Consider the following 22,137-nt stretch of genomic DNA (forward strand, 5'->3'; position numbering starts at 1 on the left):
TTACTGTATATACAGTAGTAAAAGGTCAGGCTGAATTACAGTAATTGTGGGTAATAATTTGAGGTAAAAGTGTCCTAAAATAATGACAAGATATTTTAGTACTCTTCAAAATGGCCTTTATTATTCTTGCAAAAAAAATAAATAAAAAAAAACAACTATTTTTTTCTTATGATTTCGTGGTGAAATTTGACCCAGACATTTCTTAACATACTGTACAAATTATTTATCCTAAAATAGTCTAGCTGCCTCTGGATTCACCCAGACATGCAGCTAAATAAAATCGGCTGTTCTGTTTATGGAAAATTGAGTCAATGAAATTGCATATGCTTGAATTTTAGTAACTACTTTTGAAAAATCTGGAGAAAAAAAAATCACAATAAAAAATGTGAAGGAAAGTGTTATGTGCAATTTCCCGATTACATTTTTAACATATTTAATAGTGGAAGTGGAAAGTTGCATGCAACCTTAATTAACAGCTACATGTTTTCTATCCTACATGTCAATCTTATTAGGAATATCACACCGTCCTATATCCGAGAGTAGGTCGGGCGGACTGCCTGATCCCTCCCAGTTATGCACTCACAGGCTTTCGGATGGATGAGGGAGGGACGGAGGTGGGGGTAAAAGAGAGAAACAAAACGTGACGAGGCACCCGAAGCGTCCTGTTATGCAACCGCTGACCTACTAACATACATTTCTAAACAGAAGCAGCTAGCGGCAGGATACCGGAGCGCCTCGCCAACACAACACAAGGAACCACGGCAAAAACACACGGGCTGCGGAATCCATGCGTTCAGGACACAGCGTGTAGTGCGTGTGTGTGGATCACCTCGCCTTTCCATTCAAGTCTTTGAGGCTGATACAAAGAGACTAATAATAACCATCGGGCGCCAAATATTTGGACACACACACAAAAGCCACAAAAGGTACGTTTGCTTTACTACTTTTAGATGCGCGCACACTGTATATTTACAACTGCATGGCTGATGCTTCTGCGTGATCTTGCGGTAAATTTACGCGGCTATGAATTAGATGACTGGAAATAATCAGAGAATTATATTTGTAATGCAACGGCCCAAGTTCACATCCAGATGAATTCGTTAGTTTATGTTTAGTGTGTTTACGCACGTTACAGATTGGGGATGTTGCTCAGTGTGCGTGTTCGCAATGTTAAGGCGAGGCCAGGACCCCTCGCGACTGTTGACAGGACATTTAGCACTTGATGCCCAAAACATATTTTAAATGCTGCCCATGCACAATCATTCACCATTAACAAAAGTTTTCGGAATCATTGTTTATTTAGGGTTAGTAATGATATTACCCTATTTTATGATTGGTCAGTGCATTTAAAAAAAAAAGCATTTTTTTACAGTTAGAGACTAGAGTTACTACAGTTAGTTCAGGGCGCACCGCTTATGACTTTGATCAAAACACCAACAAACATAATTACATTATATCGCCGGAAATGTCTTGATATTGTGTTATTGAATAATGTTCGACAATGACATCCTAATGAAAGTGTTCAATGCAATTGGGTTAGGAGGTTAATGCGGCGGTTTGGGAGGAAAAATCCCAGACACACTTCTCGCTGTCACGTGTAGCCGTGCTCGGTAAAGGTTAACGCGGGTGTTTACGTTAGAGGAGTCAGACCTGTTAACTCTTTCCTGGTATCCAGGCAGGAGCAAACCAGTTGGCAACCAAATGTAACTTTCTTGCATTTAAAATGTAAATGCACAACCACTACAAGTCGGAAACATGCAATGCTTGCACTAAACTCTCGTTTAATGTAGGCTATTGATATGCATTAAGATTTAATTTTGGTACACATTGTGCGAATTCTTTGACATTTTGGGGCATTTTCTGCCGGTAAGCAAGCGATAGCGGTTATTTAGTAACTTTTGTGGTTACTGTTGTATTTATCGTGGTCAGATAACCTAATGCCCTCGCATGGTATTTGTATATAAGCAGTACTTAAACTTTCTACTATTGTTATTCATCAGAGAGTTCCCTGTACCTGGATGTAAACTGATTTACCTTATCTTTCCTACATGTTAGTAATATTAGGTTAAGTCACAATTTTTTTTTACCCTGATGACACCCGGTCTATGCTTCAAATAGTATGCATAATATAATGTTTTATAGCATGAGCTCTTGCATCACATATTTAGAGATTCAACAAAAGTGTGTTTGTGTGTGTGTGTGTGTGTGTGTGTGTGTGTATTAGATAGATAGATAGATAGATAGATAGATAGATAGATAGATAGATAGATAGATAGATAGATAGAAAACATGCACCATATGGCACGCATGATCAGCTTAACATTTGTGGATGTGAGATTGCTTGACATCTAGCCTTTTTTTCTGACATAATGCAGTCTTTGTGTAAAGAGTTACATAATTGAGAGAAATGAGAAGTCTATATGTAAAAACAAAAACAAAGGGTCTTTAAAGCATCAGGGGGCATCAGACGAACTGCTTTGTGTGCCAGCGCAGAATGTAGGTCATAAACCTGGAGAAAGAACAAAGAACAAAGCTTCTGCCAGTTTACTGATCCGTGCAGATAAATCTTGCATATTGGGAACCGCTTTAGCAACAATATATAAAAAATAAATAAATAAAACATTGGTAGAGTGTTAAATTGTGCAGATAAATCTTTCCGATTGCTACACATAAAAGGATATTTGTTTAGTGCAGTGTCATTCTTGATTAACAATGTTTGAGTGTGACCAAGTTTACTGACCTCTTTAAGCTATAAACACTCAATTGGTGGATTTCTCAAGATTTTTTCTAGTGAAAGAAAAAGGAAGATAGGGAGGAGGCGTGTCGTTATTGTGCCGATGTGGCTAACAGGGAGAGGCGAATTACCGTTTCGTTTTGTGGGGCAAGAGAGCACATGTGACTAGTGAAACACATGGACTCAGTCAAAGCATTTATTTTTTTTCAATAGAGGATGATATGAGTGTGTTTATAGAAAGAGTTGGCCTGGAACTCCTCCTGCTTGTCTAAGGCCTGCCCTCCTCCTACTGGAGAAGATAAAGACAAAAAAAAGAGCTCCCATCCCACGTGCCGAATATTACATTCCGCCCCAGGGTCAATTACATGGCCACAATGAAATCCAGCTCCCCGCCTTCACCCATTATTTCCATTACCGAAACGGCTGTAAAGCAACACATGAAACATTTGAGCTGAATTATAGTTTCCAGGCCTCGCCCAAGTTAAGTCTACAGTGGGCCAGACATGCTATTTCTTCCCTGATGAAAGCGCAAATATAACCCATGTCCTATATATAGGGCAAGAGTGAAAGTGAGTTTTATTGGCCCATTACAGTTTTATCTAATTGTCATCCAGTGAAGTCGGTTATTAGAAATGATTTCACTGATCCATGTCACATGATAAATAATAGCAGTTTTGAATAACAGACAGAGAGGTGTGTCATGTCAGAGTCTTTATGATGGTTTGATTGTTGGTGATGTAAGATTTAAATTATTAGTTGCATTGTTGTTAATGCAAGGAAATACATAATTTTTAATGACTCATGGGTGTGGTTGACATAGTAAATAACTCATCCACTGACTATTTTTTTTTCATAGCCTCTTCCTTTTTCTCCGGTTTAAAGGAGGCACAGTAGCATTTACATTTATAATAATTAAATTTCTATTTAAATTAAATACCATTTATTTCAGTTGCATTCGAAAAATGCATGTAACAGTAGTAGTGCTCTGCTCATTGTAAGCCTGAAATAAGTATAGGCATTTCTGAGTAATCTGAACTGATTCAGTAAGAGAATGAGTTCCCTATCCATGAATCCTGTGCTCAGTTCAGTCTGATTCAGCAGTCGATTTGACTGAATCACTAAAAAGAACTGAATCAAGTGATTCATTCACAAGTATGACAGTATGTTTCATAGTATAATACAAACATCCTTGGATAACTCTGAATACTGTGCCAATATTAATACATTTGTTTACATTTGATTCAGTCTTTCTGTTTTCCCATATAATTCGGATATTTTTTTTTTCTTTTGTTGCGTGTCTTGGAAAGCTCCTCTGTGTTTGTGTAGCTGGCATTTAATAAAATGTATTCTCTTTTTTTTTTTTCTCATTCTTCTTCATTTAGTTTATCCTCGATCCATCCATCACCTCTCTATTTTTAGCAAACACTTCAATTCCCTTTCTGACTTTATCTCTCTCTCTCGTGATGCCTGTTGCACTCCTGACCTATATTTGAGCACAAGGGAAAAGAGACACTTTTTTATCGCTAACCTCCCAGTTTCTAGGTTAGTGGGTCATTCAGGGAAGGAGTCTCTTTAAGCTTTGCACCTTACCTAAATGACCATAAATGTACCTGTTTAATATCATTTACATTTAATTAACAGTGCACTTTATTGACATACTTTATTCATATCGTACAATAATTAGGAGAGGAAACATCACAGTTTTGGCCATATTCATTATGCATTACTAGACTAAACCAGAAAGTGTTGACTGAAGCCATCAGAAGAGGTTTAAGCTGTCTCTAGTTACGTAATGTTTCCTCAGATGTCTGGGATGAGGAGACCATAACCCATAAAAAGGGAAGCCAGATCACAGGATTACACTACATTAGTGCGTAATTTCTGATGCAGATGTCATACTTATTGCTACGGAGTCATTGTGCTATTTTAGATATGCAAGTATAGTCTTAAATACTTTTTCTCTTCTTTAGAAAAAGATAAATATAATGCTTTTACTCTCAACTACAAATTGTGATAGTTCACTTTATATTTATTCTTGTATTATTAGAGAACAGTGGCCTCATAAATTAGCCTTATGAGTTTAATATTACTGGGATACCGGGATCAGATATTTGCAGCCAAACTGAGCAAACTTGTAGAAAAAAGGAAATCAGACACTTTTAGTTGAACAACAATATCCTGACATTGCATCAGGGAGTTGTGGCTCAGTTTAGGTCATGAGGGGATTGCAGCAAATGTGGAATTACCCACTGGCTGCTGAGTTAATCATCACTGGAGACTCCGCTTTTCCATTAGTGCCCACTTTTAAATGGATGAAACAGTTACCTCCCCTGGATCTGAACTCATGTTGATGGAATGTTCCCTTGGCTCCCCTTTTTTCCAGAAAGGCCTGACCTATATTGCAAAGCTCCCAATCCCCAGATCATAAAACCTGACTTGCCTTTTGCCTGACCTCAGTTTATCTCCCATTATAGTAATTATTGTTATGAGGTTTTCTTGGCTTCTTCTCATTTCTATCTCAAGTATGGTTCTTTCGAAAGTTCTCCTTGAAAGCCTTTTAGTAAAGTCATTAAAAGATGTTAATGTTTTTGAATTTGGTTTCTGGGCTCATTGCACATTGGGGCACCAGGCTCCTCGGGCTGTGCAGCCAAGAGGAGATGTGTTGTAACATTTTATGTTAATGTTTCAAAAGCCGAAACCTCTCGCACTGATTTCCTCTGAGAAGATGATGTAATACGGGATAAGGTTTCAAAATGTTCAAACAAATCATGTGTTCATTGCTAATGTTTACCATATGTGTAGTCATGTTTGCGGAACACATGGATGGAATTCTGGAATTCTCTTGCTGGAATTCTGTACAAAGGGTGATGCTGAACTAGGAAACTAATTTTAGGTCAGTTTCTTTAGCCGTTGGTCCTCCTTGACCAAAATAATCACTGACAGCGTTCTTAGCCGTGGTCCCTTTGCATCACAAGAGTCCAATGTCTAGTCAGTGAGGTAAGGTCAAGGGTCGCAGACAGACAAATCAATAAGAGGGTTAGCAGGTCAGACAGTGGTTACTGGGCAACAGAAAACATTCTGTGGTTGTCAAGGTTGAGTAGATGAAGCAAGAGAATATAACAAAGGCACAGCTGAACATTCCTCTTCTAAATCTTCTGATTACCCAGCCATGCAGAGAACTGTGGAGAGTTGAATTAAAAATGAAAAACTACAACAAATTAAAAGATTTATTTAAGTGCCTAAAGGCAAGCTATGAATTGCTTCAGCTTTCGAGAATTAACAAATATTTCTTTCTTTTCTCTTTTATGTTTGCAGCCTTTCGTCGAACAGCCAGCTGGAGGCTTTGAGAGCAGCAGCACCCCTCCCCAAGAGGCTGGCAAGCTGGGGCAGACCGAGTGACCTATATCCTCCAACACGCCCAAGGCACTGGGACACATCTCTGTGGCATGATAGAGCCCTGTTACATAAAGGAACAAAAGTGAAAATAAAGAAAAAGGGGGTCAGAATCTTTTAAGCAGTTTTGGCCACCTTCTCTGTACTTAATTGCCCCTCGTTTGGCTTTGACCAACATTGTGTGGCAAGAGAGTAAAAGACTTTACTCACTGAGGAATTCTTCGGGTTTGTTAAATGCAGGAGACTCATAATAAAGTGCACCTGTTCTTGCTCTTCTTAGCCAACCTGGACACTTGATCATCAAGGACTATTTCCTTGCAATTCAAATCAACAAAATCAATGAGGTTCAGCTTTTCAGAAGCTAAAACACCTCATAAAGTATTTGCTGATCCAGCAACGTAGTTGAAGATTCTCCAGTCTACTGTACATCAGGATATCCTACAGGGAATCTTGTAACCACCTTTCCCCCATCCCTGTTTCTTCATTAATTTCCATTATCGGTGGTGAAGCCGAGGATGGAAAGTTTGAACTTACAAATCTCAACAAATTCCAGTTCTAGCAAAACCTTAGAGAACACAGACAGCTTTTCAGACTACAGCGATCTTCTCCATTCACCTCAAAGCAACCCTCGCCAGAGCCGCCTTCTCAAACCAAAGTCAAACAACATGAGCTGTCGACGCAAGCGTGAATTTATCTCAGATGAGAAAAAGGATGCATCCTACTGGGAAAAGCGACGTAAAAACAACGAGGCAGCAAAGCGTTCCCGGGAGAAGCGACGCTTTAATGACATGATCCTCGAGAACAGAGTTATGGCACTGAACGATGAGAATGTACGCCTAAAAACTGAACTTTTACAGCTTAAGCTCAGGTTTGGTCTGATAAGTACAGCCTCCTACATGGAAAAGAGTCAGCAGATTGGTGGAGCAGTCAATGGAACTTCTGGGGGCAACTCATCATCATCCTCTTCCTCCAGTTGCTTCTACCCTAATGGTTACTCCAGTGTTTCTCAGATGATGATAAACTCTGATTCTTCTGAAACAGAGCAGTCTGTTCGAGGGGATGGGCATTTGAAATTGACAAAGTACTCCCCACGAGGTTCCCTCTCTGATATGTCCGATGGCTCCTCTCGGGATAGCCCAGAGCCAATGGCGTATGACATCAAGCAGGAAGGGATGGGTCTAGAGATGGACATTGTCAATAGCACCACCGCACAGTTCATGTTCAACATTCATTCTAGACTACCAGCAGTTCTTCACCAGCGGACTTTTGAGCAGGGTTATTCAGCCAACCAACAGAAGCAACAACGTCAGGAGACGGTTGAAAGATCTGACGTCCCGCAATCTGCTCAAAGAAGTGTCATCTTATACCGTTCTAGCAGTGCCTCGTATCCTGTAGAAACTCAGGAAATGATTCCAAAAGAGCAGCAGAACCTCACCCAGCTTACAGAGGAACCAACCGAAAAAACCTTGGCAGAGGTGTCCAGACGGCTAGAGAGGAAGACTTTGGACTCTCCTCATGACTACACAGAGGCCGCCGAAAGGCAAGCGTACATTGCTCAGCGACAAAAGGTCGATGCTGCCGCCCCAAATCTTCTGGTGAGACCTGAGGATGGAGATGAAACACAGATGTACCACTGTTCAAATAGCCCCAAGGAAAACGACGAGCCACCAGTGCTGACCTACGAAGGAAGCTTGAGACAAGAAGAGTACTATGAGGCTCACTCAGGAAAGGACACTTCCTCAAGTGACGGGGATCCCCGCAGCTCTGATAAAGAGGGCTCCACAGATGATGAGTCTCCCTCTTCCTCTTGCTCTGATACAGGCAGCTACCACCCTCACATATTCATGACCCAGAGCTCCTTTTCACCAAGCCAGGGCAAAGATGGCCAAGCGGAAATCAAAGGCACTGCCCTACCCCACAAATTGAGACTCAAGCACAGAGCTCAGAGTGAGGGCACAGCATCATCTCAAGACTCTCCAACGACGCCACCTGCTAATTTCCAACCATTACCTCAGCACCCTTACCTGGCCTTGTCTCAATCTGGCGGTCAGTCGAATGCAGGGTTTTGCAAGCAGGACACTTCAGTCGGAAGCATCGAATGTGGGAAGAAGGAATGCAGCTTGCGTAACAGTTGCAACAAGAGACATGACTGAATGGGAGACCGTAGGACTCACTTGGGTCTTGGTATAAACCCCCAAGAGACATTTTATAAACCCTTTGAGGTCCTACCTTCATCCTCTATCCTTCGCCCATTCCCTGTTCGTATGGCTAGGAATAAGAGAAGTGGACATTGCCAGAACTACATCAGGGCAGAACCTGATGCATTGTACCATAATGTATAGACTTACCTTTTGTTGGTTTGGTTTGTTTGTTTGTTTGTTTGTTTGTTTAACTTCCTCTTAAGGTTACAGTGGCACTTTTATAACAGTGAAATAGGATGACATGCTATTGATCGCACTTACCTGTATTTCCTGTGCTGCACCAAGATGTCAACATAAGAGTACATTCAATTCAATAGCAATATCTACAATTTGTGAGGCATTGTAACGGATTCTTCTATGTAAATAGGCAATTTCAAGTGCCCCTTTCTTAGTTTTTGGCCACAATGAAACAACAGAATATTTGCAGGTGGCTGTGCACCATTTTTAAACATATCAAACATCAGAAGATTCAGGGAACGTTCCCTTGACCAAAGAAACATGGCTTTAATTTCATACCTCTCTCTGCTTTTCTAACTAGTGCTCCCCATCTCTTTTCCCACATTCAACAGCCTAGCTACTGCTCCTTCTTGATCAGGCACTTGGTTTGTATGTATAAAATGTGATATAAATATTATATGAATATATTTTAAGAAGAAAACAAAAAGATTACATGAAAAAATATGTAGTTCAGCGACTAAAGAATTTTCCTTGTCAAAAATACTGTACAATATCAGTGTGTTTGCAGTGCCACTTAATATAAACTCCTTTTTTTACTTTACCAATTTGCAAATAAATATTTTTTTGGAAACTCTCCTTTTGTAGGAAAATGACAAAATGCCCCAAAGCCTTTACAGCAACATTAGCAGGTTAATGTTATCTCCATGTCATAGATACTAAAATGTTTTTATTGCAGTTATAACTAATTGAAATGTCTAGTCTTGAAACACTGTCGTAATATGTATTTTCCAGATGTTTAAAACATTAAAACTACCCAAAAAAATTACATTTACCTTCCATTTTATGTAGCCTTTTTATTTATTGTTTTTCTAGTACATCCACTGATGTAAAACATCAATTAGATTCATAACCTGTTATAGAGTGAACCTAGAATATAGAAAGATAGATATTAAACAATTTTTGTTCTGGACGTAATACAAAATAACTTTCTCTTCCTCTCTGGTTATGAACGTGAATGATTTGCTCTAATGAGCATGGGGTTTACAGGAAAGCTCCACCCTGCTTACATCAGTATAAATGGATGATTACTAGCATAATGTCTCTGATCGTTTGCCATTGAGGCCCCCAGTTAAGCAATTAAGCTAGCTGATACTGCAGTTTTTTCACTCTTTAACTGGTTTGCTCACTAGTCAGCTGCTGCCCTGCATATGCTTTCCTGCTAAAATGAGGTTTAATTAAAGTTAAAGTTTTTTTTACTTTTAGAAGAATGCTTGTATTTTTTCAGGTAGCTCAATTTTAGTCACAACTGCCCTTAAATATTTTTCAAAATAAGTCTACATGTCATGTTAACTTATGGCACTTGTGTATAAATGTAAAATATTTTTTTTCTCACAACACTGTATTGTGCTTTTTGAAATGTTTTTGGGGGCCAAGTGTTGTCCTTTTTATCACTAACTGCGTCTTTACTTCCTGTTTACTGTGATTTCGTAATGGCTCACCACAATGTCACCATATCCCCCTACATCCTTTCAGTATGTTTCAAACTGAGTGATGTTTGATGTTTTTTTTAATTATTATTTCTTATGGTTTTATCAAAAAAGAAAGTGGAAATAACGAGCAAGGCTTGTTTGCTGTTATTGAGTAGGCCATGGCACTGCTTTGAAATAGATGCATATTGTAAAAACACTAATATTCAGTGCTAGGTTTGGGTGCATTTCAAAAACTCTACAAAAAAAATTTAAATAAAAAAAATGTTGTTGCATTACTCATGCATTTGTCTTTTTTTAATACTGTATCCACTTAGTTATATAATTACATAACTGCATTATATTTTGCAACATGCAATTATAGCCTTATCGAATCAAATGTATTGACACCCAATTACATAATTGTTTGCTTTCTAAAAAGGATTTCACTCAAGTTGAAAGAGATTAGTAAACAAAGGAAAGACTTAATTTCCTATATCCTGTTTTATTCTGGCTTAACATTACGAAAGGGCAGAAATGTTGAACATCTTGCTCCGGCCTATCATGAGATACTGACACACTGACACACATCAATCTAGCTTTACCACAGGCTTACGTGACTTGCGTAACTCTGACCTAGTTACTCGATGTGCTGCTTAAACATGTTATGCAGATTTGTTTCAGCGAACTGATATGTACACGTTGATAGTTTCTCATAATGTAACATGATATGCAGAACACAATGTGCGTATTTGAGACAAGCGCTGCATAAACATACACACAAACAATGTAGTCAAACGGGAAACAATCTGTATCTTGCCCTTTCTGATTGGCTCTACCAGCAGAAAAGACTTAATTAAACCCTTATTTCCCTAGTTCCTTCATGTTTGTGTTGCATGAATGTACAGAACAGCCTGTCCTGCTGATGAGAACATGCACAGATCAGCAGATCTATCAGGTGTTTTTAGTTTTAACACCTCCCAAGCCGTGCCAAAGACAAGTCCATGGTGAGCTAAATCAATTAAAAATATCGGTTTCCCAAGAAAAGATTTTCCTATTTTTATGCAACTCCCTCAAACTCCTCAGAAAATATGTTGGATTTATTTTCAGGTGCTTTATGACTTCTGCTCAACAATAAGGACGGCCCGGGGTCGGTGTGAGACAATATAATAAGCATAACTAATATAGATATGGTTGGACAAATAATTTACAGGGTTCGGAAGCAAGTGTGTTAATGAAATCAGTCAAATATAACACCAAAAAATGACATACTTGTAATAAGATCATATTACATTTTAAAATATTCATAATCAGACAACAGTTACATTTTAATTGATAACATAATTACTTAATATTCACTAATTGCCACTAAATTATTCTTAATTCACTGACTCTTCATAATTCTTCTGTTGTTCATTTTAAATGTTCCTTTCTAAAACAGCCTATTTCTTATATACGTTTGTCAAGGACATCATTATATGTAAAATTAAGAGGCCACGCACACAGCATAAACAAATAAAATATTTAATCTTTTTATTATTTAAAAGAAAAAATATTTTTTTAAATAAATACAAAACTATTTATTTATTTTTGTTTTAATTATTACTTTAATTTATGAATTACTTAAGTCATAATCAATTTTTCATCAACTTACGAACTTCTAGCAGTTCCTTCACCAAAACCCTGATGTAATGTAATGTTCAATGCATTTCATGTTGTTGATAACACATTTAACATTTTTTTTTTTTCTTCTTTTTCTTTGTATTTTTATATCAGTATGAAGATTATCCTATTCAAACACATTAGGTCAAAGGATCTAAAGTAATCAAAAAGTAGTCTGATTTTATTATGTAAAATTTGTAATGTCATCACTAACCACAATTTTCATCATGTAATTTGTATTCAGTAATGGACTACCGAGTCCTGGTTTACTTTAGCTAAATGAAATAAACATACAGTGCCAGTATCAATGAAGTATCAAAATGAACAGCTCTCGTTGACTTGTGTTCTCTGAATCCATTGTCCTCAAATAAAACTGAAGCCCTTGATCTGATTACATTTCAACAAGGAAAATGTTACACAATCTGTGTGTGAGGACAGACATAGAAGCAGAGAGACTGGTCCCGAACACAGAGCTGACATAATGAGTCTGGCAGCGAGAGAATGAGGGATTGGGCTGAGGGGATTTAGATCTCTCCTGAGACACACCGTCTGATCAGAAACACCCTGACCCGGTCCACAACTAAAAACAAGCGGCGCGACACAACAAAACTAGAACACTCTCATTACAATGAAGGCTTGTTTTGTAGATGAGGCCCAGATAAGGTCTGTTTTCTTCACTAGAAAGACAAGGCTATGGAATATATGTGGAGAGAGTGATTTTATTTTGGGAAAAAGATCTGTATCTTTTCACATTCACTAAAAGTTTTAAATATTAAGTATTTGGGGGGGGGGGGGGGATTTTTTATGTTTTTGAAAGAAGTCTCTTCTGCTCATTATTCTGCTCTTATTTGATCAAAAATACAGTAAAAAATAGTGAAATATTATTACCATGTAAAATAAGTGTTTTCTATGTGAATATGTTGTAAAATGTCTTCAGTGATCCTTCAGAAATCATTGTAATATGATTATTTGATGTTCAAGAAACATTTCTGATTATTATTAATGTTGAAACCGTTGTGCTGCTAATAAAAAAAATTAATAAATAGAAAGTTCAAATGAACAGCATTTATTCATGTTTGGTAACATTATAAATGTATCCACTGTCACTTTTGTCCTTTCTGATCCCAAACTTTTGAACAATAGAGTATATTTTAAATGGATTTCAAAATATATGATGGCCTAGAAATGTTAAAATATATAATAATGCATTAAATATGTTAAAATATATGAATGCATTAAATATATAAGTTTTAGTTAGTTAGTTAGTTAGTTAGTTAGTTAGTTAGTTACATAACAAAACATTTATTTTAAAATTATACTTAGCATATATTTGCAAGTGGAACTCCAAAACTGTAGCTATTTTCACTGCGTGCTAATTATGATGTTGTTTTATAAAAGCCTATATTGCAAAAGATCATGTTAATAAATAGGATTACAGTGCTTGTTAATTTGGGCAATGAAAGAAATATGTGCTGCCAAAGCGAGCCACGTGAAATAGGCCAATGCAACCAATGCCAGCAGCCTCATAACTACATGACTGCTATTAATAATCGCCTCTTTGAAGTCAGTGTCGTAACCTGTTTTGTGAGGTTAGAAACACCATTGCAGTGTCTGAATAGAGGTGGGGCAGCAGGTGATGTTCCCCGAACAACAGCAGTGGAAACAGTAGCACAAGTCCTATATAGATTCGGCTTCCCCTTTGTCCCTGTTTTTGTGACTGGAGCGCATGGAAGCTTGCATAAACAGGTCAGTTGAAAAGTAGGTCAGTGCTGAAGGGAGGGAGGAATGAGAGAGAGAGAGAGAGAGTTGGTGATGGACATGAAGTGAAAGTATTGGTAGGAAAACAGAAGAGAGAGAGAGACAAGCGGGCCTGTCCTGTCGAGGAAAGCTCATGGTAAGCTGAGGGAAAACAGTCTTCTCAAGTTACCTGGTTTATTTGGAACTGCCGAGAGAGGTCAGCGGATCAGGCCACTGCTGCGTGTGTTTGTGCCATAGCACAACGGAAATACTGTGCACTGGGTTTTGGCTCGCTGTAAGCTTTCCTCCGCATGGACAGGTCCGCAGAAACACCATCTGACCGCCCTCTGCAAGCTCAGTCTACAGACAATTTTATTAATGCAAATTGCTTGCTTGTTCACACAGAAAGCCAAGTCTGCTGAATCTGGCATTCATTCTGAAAATCATAAAATAAACACATTTATGCTCTGTAGATCTAGACTCAACTAGATCAGCTGCATTTTTATGCAAAAAATATTTTTCAAAGTTGTAAATAAAGATGATTGGAATACGTTTTACAAGAAATACTATTTCAACTTCAAAATTTCACTTTTATTTAAATGCGTTATTTGCTGTTTCCCTGTAATTATTTGTGAAATTCACTAGCAATTTCTGAGTGAAAGTTGTTTTCCTACTATAATATGTTTCAGTGTTCCCCAAACGGAACTAAAATGCTCATAATTGTTACCTAGAAATAAGTTAGACTTATTGTAGAGTCACTTTTTTAATCAATTCCTATAATAATTCAGATTTAAATATATTTATAATAAAGTTGGGCTGAAATGTTTGCATGTGGTTAATCGTGGTTCTAAAAGTTATTATTCTAAAGAAACTTCAGTGTGATTTTGATTCAGGGATTTTAAAAAAAATGCAGGTTAGATGCGCAAATTCATTAGCCTGGTAATACCAAACTCTGCTACTTCGCTTTGCTTCGTAGACACAGTCTGGAATGGCATAATAGAAAAGTGTTTTCTCTCTCGCGGGGGTCGCTTGTCTGAAGTTTAGAATCATTGGTTACCCGTAAGCCAATCACATGGCGTTTGGTTATGGCGTGTGTTATGCGCATGCTCAGCCGCATCTAACTTCCACTGTAAACACATGTATGATGCGAAAACAAAACCATCGAGCGAAATACCGGAGTAAACATGGCTGTGAACGACTTTTGCAGATTATGTGAAGTAAATCTACGCATCCACGGTACAATCAGCGTCTACGTCACGGCTCTCAGCCCGCCCTCTGTTCGTTGATTGGCCCGGCCGTCCGAAGGCCGCTGGAAAACTGAAAGATACGCTGCTATCTCAGACCGACTACAGAAGCAAAATGAAATTGAGCGGAAGTAGGAAGTCTGACGTAGTCAGGCTACAAATTCATCAGTGCATATTAAAATGATTCCACTTTCTCCATCTCTAGTAAAAAAAATACAATAAAAAAAAATATGTACCATAGTATTATGACACACACAAAAATGGGGTTTAATGGGGCTGTATATAGACCTTATGCACCAGAAAATAAGTGCAGCCATCTTTAGAATATTGTTTTTGCTAACAATAGCAATAAAACTTCCATTTTAGCAGCTCTGTATATTTCTATGTCATCGCTGAGTAATTAACTGGTGTAGTGGATTTATTTACAGTAGAGTTTACAAAAGTTATCATAAGCATTGTGATGTTTGAAGCGGATGTCATAACCAATGTCAGTCGACCGGAAAGATTTTAAAACCAGCGGTTCATTCATAAATCCGTAAGATCTTACCTTCATGCTGTGGAAAAACAAACCGGAAGACAGAACATGACAGAACAGAACCCCTTAAGCTTCTATATAGAGCCTTTTCTTCTAAGAGTGTGATTGACTGTGAGCGATTGCCATATTGATGTTAGTATCTATATTCATATCCACATTTAGTGGAGTGTAATTCAGAGTACACCTGTACATATGCAAATGTACAAAGAAAAACGGTAGTACATCATACTTTTTGTTTTGGGCTGATATGTTTTTGAAAGGCCTTTTTATGCAACTAAGACAAAAACTAAACACTAAACAAAAGCGTTTGACCTACTGCAGTGTGTCCTCCACCCACACAGACAAACACAAGCATGTCATCATGAACACCGATCACACACGGCACTCCCTGTTGACTGTTAACCTGACTTTTTTACTCCACAATCTGTGACCCAAAATCATATTTTACAATCCCTATTACAAACAACTGCCCATCATCAATCATTTATGTTTAATCATTAGTGCAGGATATGCTTCGGATGTGTGTTATGGAGACACGTAACACACATCCGAAAGAGTCAAGGTTTAGTTGGTTTACATGGCCCAGTATTATTCATTAACAGCCATTTAGAATGTATTCTGACGAAATTTCATTTATTATTATATTCTAGTAGATGTTTTGGCAAGTTCTGATACGTTTTGTATATTAAAAATACAATCATTTTATTGTCAGTTTGCAAACATTATGCACATGGCAATAAAAATCTGCCTCTGCCTGGAAACTGGGCTATAAATACTAATAACAGTGTTTTTCCTCATTATGCAAGTATCGGTACATTAATAACAATATAACAAAGAAAGAAGGCAATGAGGCCTTGAGATTAAGAGAGACGAGTTTAATATGAGAGAGGAAAGGGTTTTGTGTGTTTGGATATAATTCAAAACATAAACATGGACTATATCTCGTCCTGCTCGTTTCCTTCCTGAAGCCAAAAACATTCCCCCACCTTCTGTTTTTCACCTTCCCGTTTATCCCTCCTATAATGATCTGTAATGTGTGGACCATGCACACTTCGGACTTAGTTTTATTCAGTTGGTTTTACAGAAACGGTGAGTACAAGGTCTAAAAAGTGTGCAAAACAAATGCAAGGCAATAAATAAAAGTATATTTTTGTAAATTCATTAATGTTATCAATGTTAAAAACTTGTAAATTGTAGGATTTTATTTTAAAAGTCAAAGTTCAGAGGAGGAGGATGCTGTTAAAATTTACTATTAATTTGCTCAGTTTGTAAATAAAATGTATAAATAATATTTATCAATAAATATTGAAATACTTTTATTGCTAATGTTTTATTTTAAAACAGTTTAAAAAAAATGTATAATGTTTTTTTTTTTCTGATCAGCTATATTGAGCTTCAGCTTTGAAAATTTTATTTAGATGAGAATGAGTCACTGTTTCAACTATGGGTTTCCTTTTTCATTTGCATAATGTAAATGTAAAACAAATGCAGTCTTAAGTTACATAAAATATGCCTAAGCTAATGATAAAAACCCTTGCTGTTCTTCCCATTATGGTTCTAGCTTGGTTTACGTAATACAGTAAGTAAATTTACATAAAAAACAAGCAGCTCAGACAGATTGCACAACACAGTCAGTTTTTAGTAATGCAAGCCTCTCATGATGAATGTGTGTGTGTGAGAGAGATTGTCTGTGTTTATATATGCACAATGTCTCATATAAGGAAGCAGAGATCAGCTTTTCAATAGTCTAGCTGGCTCTGTGCCCATGTGAGTTCTGCGTTTACTGTAGAAATATCACTCCAGCTGTTTTTGTTGTCATTTTCCTATTTGTATCCTGAAATTAGGTCAGATGGCCCACGTGAGGCAAGGGAACGTGGATGGCGGACGGAGAGCTTAATGACTTGTTTATCCGTGCCTTTATAACTTGACACTGTTGTACAAGTCTGACTCATGCAGATGAGTTGATCTGCACATGCAGACTGACCCGTAACCGACAGAGTTCTGTGTGAATGAGGAAACATACACACCTTACACAGAACAACAGCTGGTAAAGGAACATTCCTGTCATGATGACTTTTTAAAACATCAACAGGTACACAGAACAGGATGAGCCTTTAAGCAGAAGAGAGACAGACAGACAGCATTCATTCCTAATTAAATTCCTTCTTAAATATTTGCAAAGCTAAACAAGCACAAACATGTCCTAAATAATATATATATTATACATATAATTTAGTAGATTTAATAGAAATAATGTATTTTTTAAATAAAATTACATATATTTGTTTTTATTAAAATGTCTTAAAATATTTTCTTGTTCAGTCCATGTGTTCATTTTTGCATATTATTGGGCTTGTGCAATTTATGGTAGGCTAATATTTTTGTGTTTTCATATTTTCATATAAATAGATTTTAAGTTTCAGTTAAGTTTTGAAGTTTTAATTTGATTTTGGGTCTTGGAAGCAGAAAGTAATTATCAAATAATCAATAATCCTAATCATTCTTTATTAAGATTTCAAGTATATGTCCACATTGAGAGCCTAATAATAAATATAATTATTTAAGTAAGAAATGCTTTATATAATTACACTAACAAATTATATGATCCATTAGTTATGTTATAGTTTACAATGTTTTAACTATTTAAATCAAAATAAGTTAAGCGATTTTCAACTCATTTAAGTCAGTTTTAAGGCAGCAACTTTTTAGTGTACTGTATTTAAATTTCAAAGAATTAAAAAGTAATTGATTCTTGGAGGGTTATTTGACACAAACATTGTTCTTCCTTTGTAAAACTCCATAAATAACTGTAAAGCAGACTCTCTAAAGTGGTTTAGGAAATAGAAATCATAAACTGTGTTTATAGTCGGAGAGTAAATGACATTTCACAACATCGCAATATTATTTGTTTACGCTAGTAGGCTACACATGAGCGCAATTCACAATTTTATAGTTTCCTTATTTGCAAACAAACAGCGATGACACTCAACCTTGATTCCAGTGAAAAGCCTTATGGAATTGTTTAATGTTTTGACCGGAAAGCACACCTTCCTGTAACGGTCACTTTGAAGGACCCTTCAGAGTGATATGCTGTCCTGTTAAAAAGATGTTCCCACTTAAAAAGCCCTGAATAGACTTTCCAAAAGCTGTCTGGATCACGGCCTTTGTATATAAGCGTTAGTGTGGCGTGTTAAATGTTTTTATTCAACACCGGCTAGGCAGTTCAGAGGCTACAGCAGAATGTAGGTCAACTCCTCCCATTCTGGCCGTCACCTCCTCTCGCGAACACAGAACCTCAAGTGAACCCACTCGTCATGGCAACGAGAGGGCAGCCAGTCATAACGCAGCTCAAAAGAAGGGGCGTGGCTAAACGAGCAGCAGACATGGGCATTCCGATTCGTTCTGTGTTCCATCTCCCTTTCTTTCATTCCTCCCGTTCTCTGCTCTCTTTTCAGTGAACTGGAATCGCTTTTCTAGGAATCCTAGAGTGCATTTTAAGGCGGAGCACATGTCTCGCTTTTCTGTGAAATACAACATATTTCTGGCATGGCCAGAGGAGCACTTATCTTGTCGTCTGTCTTGTTCGGCACAGTGTTGACACTTATTTGCCCTTCAACATTTTCTCCTCGTACAGTAAAAACTATGTATTTTCAGCCAAAATATGATGGCATATGTTGTGAACAGTGGAGCTTAATTTTTTTTTCTAATTGAGAATATATTTATTTTAAATCTTCAAATGCCAAAGTATTACAAAACCTATCAAGGGGTAAGAAAATCCATTTCCAGCTTTGGGATACAGGGACTGTCGTAACTCATGTACTGACATAACTGGCGAACATTTACATTTACTTGAATGTTGATGTTAATGTACATTGCCCCGTTATACATGAATTAACATATATGAAGACATTAAGATATGAAATAATAATAAAAATTAAATAAACCTAAAAGAAAATATATTTAAGCAAATACTAAATATATGTTTAAATCTTTTTTCAGCAATATATTGGTTGTATATTTTAAAAGAAACATAACCATCACAGAAGTTTGTAAAATATTATCACAAGAGCTTTATAAAATCTTTTAAATTGTAAATCATACTCCACAATTTGTACTGTAATTTTTATTTAAAAAGTGCAGCGTTGGTGTGCATAAGATACTACTTTCAAAAAGATTAGAAAAATATTTTTTTTTCAGATTTTTTACATATACAGTACATATAATATATGAATCTGTATTGATACATTATATAACATATACATGTAAAATAAAGGAAAGATTTCTTGCAAGAGTGAAGGACAGAAAGGGAATGGATGCAGGGTGCATGACATGGAAGAAGGGATGAGGGATGGGTGGATGTTTTCCGGTGTTCTGCATGGAATGTGAAAGCTGGCGTTTTAGGAGAGGCCCAGCTGGTCATGTCAGACAGCCTTCGTTTTATGAGTCTCGAGTCTTCAACGCACACGGCTTACAGCTACAGCTATTATAACTCTCTCTTTTAAACCTTATCGTGATATTTTAAACATGCAGGAAGCATTAATGCCTGTTGAAAAAATTTAGACCACAAAAAGCACAGCACATATACAGCAAGTACTCTGAAATGAAACACTAAAAGGAAAGGTATGTACAGGAAAACCACATTATTATTTTTCCTCTAGCTGAAATGTACAATGGAATCTGGGTTTTATTTATCATTTTTAAAAAGCAGATGTATTGCATATGTACAGGTCAGGTTTGCGACCTTTGTAGGAAAACCTATTGGCGAACACTGCAAGTAATTTGGCAAAAGGCAGACCTCTGAGTGGTTTGAGGATCCTGAGCTATGCTTATATTCACCGCAGGCTTGGCGATAGAGCATCTCTCTCACGCTCTCTAAATGTCTCTTTCATCACTGCCTGCATTTTACAGATTTTTCAGAGTCCAACTCATATCCTGTAGAGATTTGGAAAAAAAGGGGGGGCAATGGAGTACATGAAGAAAAGATTTAAGGCTCAAGAGAAACTCTAAGCTCTGTGTGTTTGCAACATTCTCATTCTAGATTGTGCAACTCTTGATGAAAAACTCTTACTCTTCTCAAAGTGACATTATGACTCACGACAGGTGTTGTCAGGTGATGAAAGACCCCACATGAGAAATAGCCAACAGACTTTACTAGTGGCGGGCGGTATGGCCAGCTAAAATCAAAGGACTAGTTAAAAAAAAAAAAGCCTAGACTATGGATGGACCCTCACCTGTCAATCAGCCAGTGCACTTTAGAATTTTTTTTTTTTAGAAACAAAGAAATAACTTTAAATTAATTAGTATTACTTAAGTAATACTTGTACTCAGCGAGGATGCAATTAATTAAATGTGACAGTAAAGGCATTTATAATGTCACAAAAGACAATTCAAAAATAAAAAAAATCGAATAAATGCTGTTCTTTTCTATTTTTCAATGCCTTTGCGCTCACTCGCAAAATGTTTTGCGTTTCCCCAAGAAACTTTGCGCTCACTCGCAAAATGTTTTGCGTTCCCCTGATAAACTTTGCGTTCTGATTACCATCACAGGAATACATTACATTTTAAAATAAAATAAAAAAACAATAAAAAACTGTTATTTTAAATTGTAATAATTTTACACACAAAAACCTTACTGAACTGAAACTTCTGAACGATCGTGTTCTGTTCACCAATGTAGCATTTAATTAATCAAAATACAATAAAAGAGAAATATTTTAAAATAAACACTAGTGATGGCCAAGTGAACAGCTGTCTACAATAGAGATCATACATATACATACATTCTACATCTTATTCTCTCCTGGCATATATTATTAATCCTACAGCTGTCACTGTGAGTTAATGACATTTCATACAGGTCGAAGGTCAATCACTGCAAAACGTTAGCTTAGCATAAAAGGACTCAAACAGGCAGCACCTGCTTATAAAGAGAAAGTGATGAGAGCTCAGGCAGCAGACTAAACAAGTGGTGCTTCCTTTATAGGTGAAAGGGCAAATAACAAGCATTTTTGCAGAGCCACATGAGCCTGAGAGGTTTTTCTTGTTTTCTTGTTCTGGTTCCATTTATCATTTGTGCATTTTCTAAGAACATCTTTCTAATTTATAACCACAACTTCTTAGATCGTACAGTACATTCCCAGAAAAAAAAAAACTATCTAGACATGGATCTATTCATAGAACAGCCCAAATCCTTCCATATCTGCGTGTACCATCTGTTTGACATCAAGGAAGCTCTAAAACATACTGTAGAAATTTACTCCATGTTTTTGGGATTCAAAACATGTACTCTTATATTGCAACATCCAACACCACTTGTTTTACTCAACATAGCTTTTCTGATGTCAAGTAACAAAAACAAGATTCAATTCAAATTAGTTCATTATTGGCAAGCCAGCACTACATATTTTGCACTACACATCTCAACAATGGTAAGAAATAAACACGTAATATAAAAGTGAAACGTAAAATATGAATATCCCCCGTTTCACTCACTTTTACATTCATAGTGATTACTCAGTCAAAACTTGCTCTGATACTAAAGATATCCAATTCAAATAAATGTTGTTCTTTAAACTTTCTATTCAATGCATCCTGAAAAAAAGAGCATAAGAAAAATATGTAACAAAAATATTAATTGATTATGATTGGTGAATTTCTGTATTTTTTCTGTATGTCGCAGCTAAACTGTATAATTGACTTAATTCCTACAGATCTCTCGTGAAATAATTTCAAATCACTATTTTAAATACTTTTTTTATTAGTTGAGTAACAAGCATTATCGACTGACTGGATATTATCACTTACATACTGTCGAGGACATAACCATGTCTTGAACATGGGGGGGGGGGGGGGGACAGCATAAGGTGTCTAACTGTAGTTGTGAAATAATCAATGTAAACTATTTGCAAATAATATTTGATTTTAAAATATGCACACCTTAACTCTTAAACGCATGTCTAATATGTAAAACATTTCTTGTCATCACATT

General features: G+C 36.8%; 1 protein-coding gene across 1 annotated transcript; it reads left to right on the plus strand.

Annotated features, from left to right (window-relative positions):
- The first annotated feature begins 781 nt into the window (after window positions 1-781).
- On the plus strand, window positions 782-10,270 carry nfil3-2 (nuclear factor, interleukin 3 regulated, member 2). The gene is made up of 2 exons (XM_081383973.1): window positions 782-926; window positions 6,050-10,270. The coding sequence occupies exon 2, from the start codon at window positions 6,643-6,645 to the stop codon at window positions 8,278-8,280; it is 1,638 nt and encodes a 545-aa protein (XP_081240099.1). The 5' UTR covers window positions 782-926; window positions 6,050-6,642; the 3' UTR covers window positions 8,281-10,270.
- Window positions 10,271-22,137: the final 11,867 nt, after the last annotated feature.

This window comes from Scardinius erythrophthalmus (assembly GCF_964197995.2).
Source record: "Scardinius erythrophthalmus genome assembly, chromosome: 1".
Taxonomy (NCBI): domain Eukaryota; kingdom Metazoa; phylum Chordata; class Actinopteri; order Cypriniformes; family Leuciscidae; genus Scardinius; species Scardinius erythrophthalmus.

Bases quoted from the DNA above. Each gene is read 5' to 3' on its own strand.
- nfil3-2 (XM_081383973.1), top strand. From the start codon at position 6,643: ATGGAAAGTTTGAACTTACAAATCTCAACAAATTCCAGTTCTAGCAAA.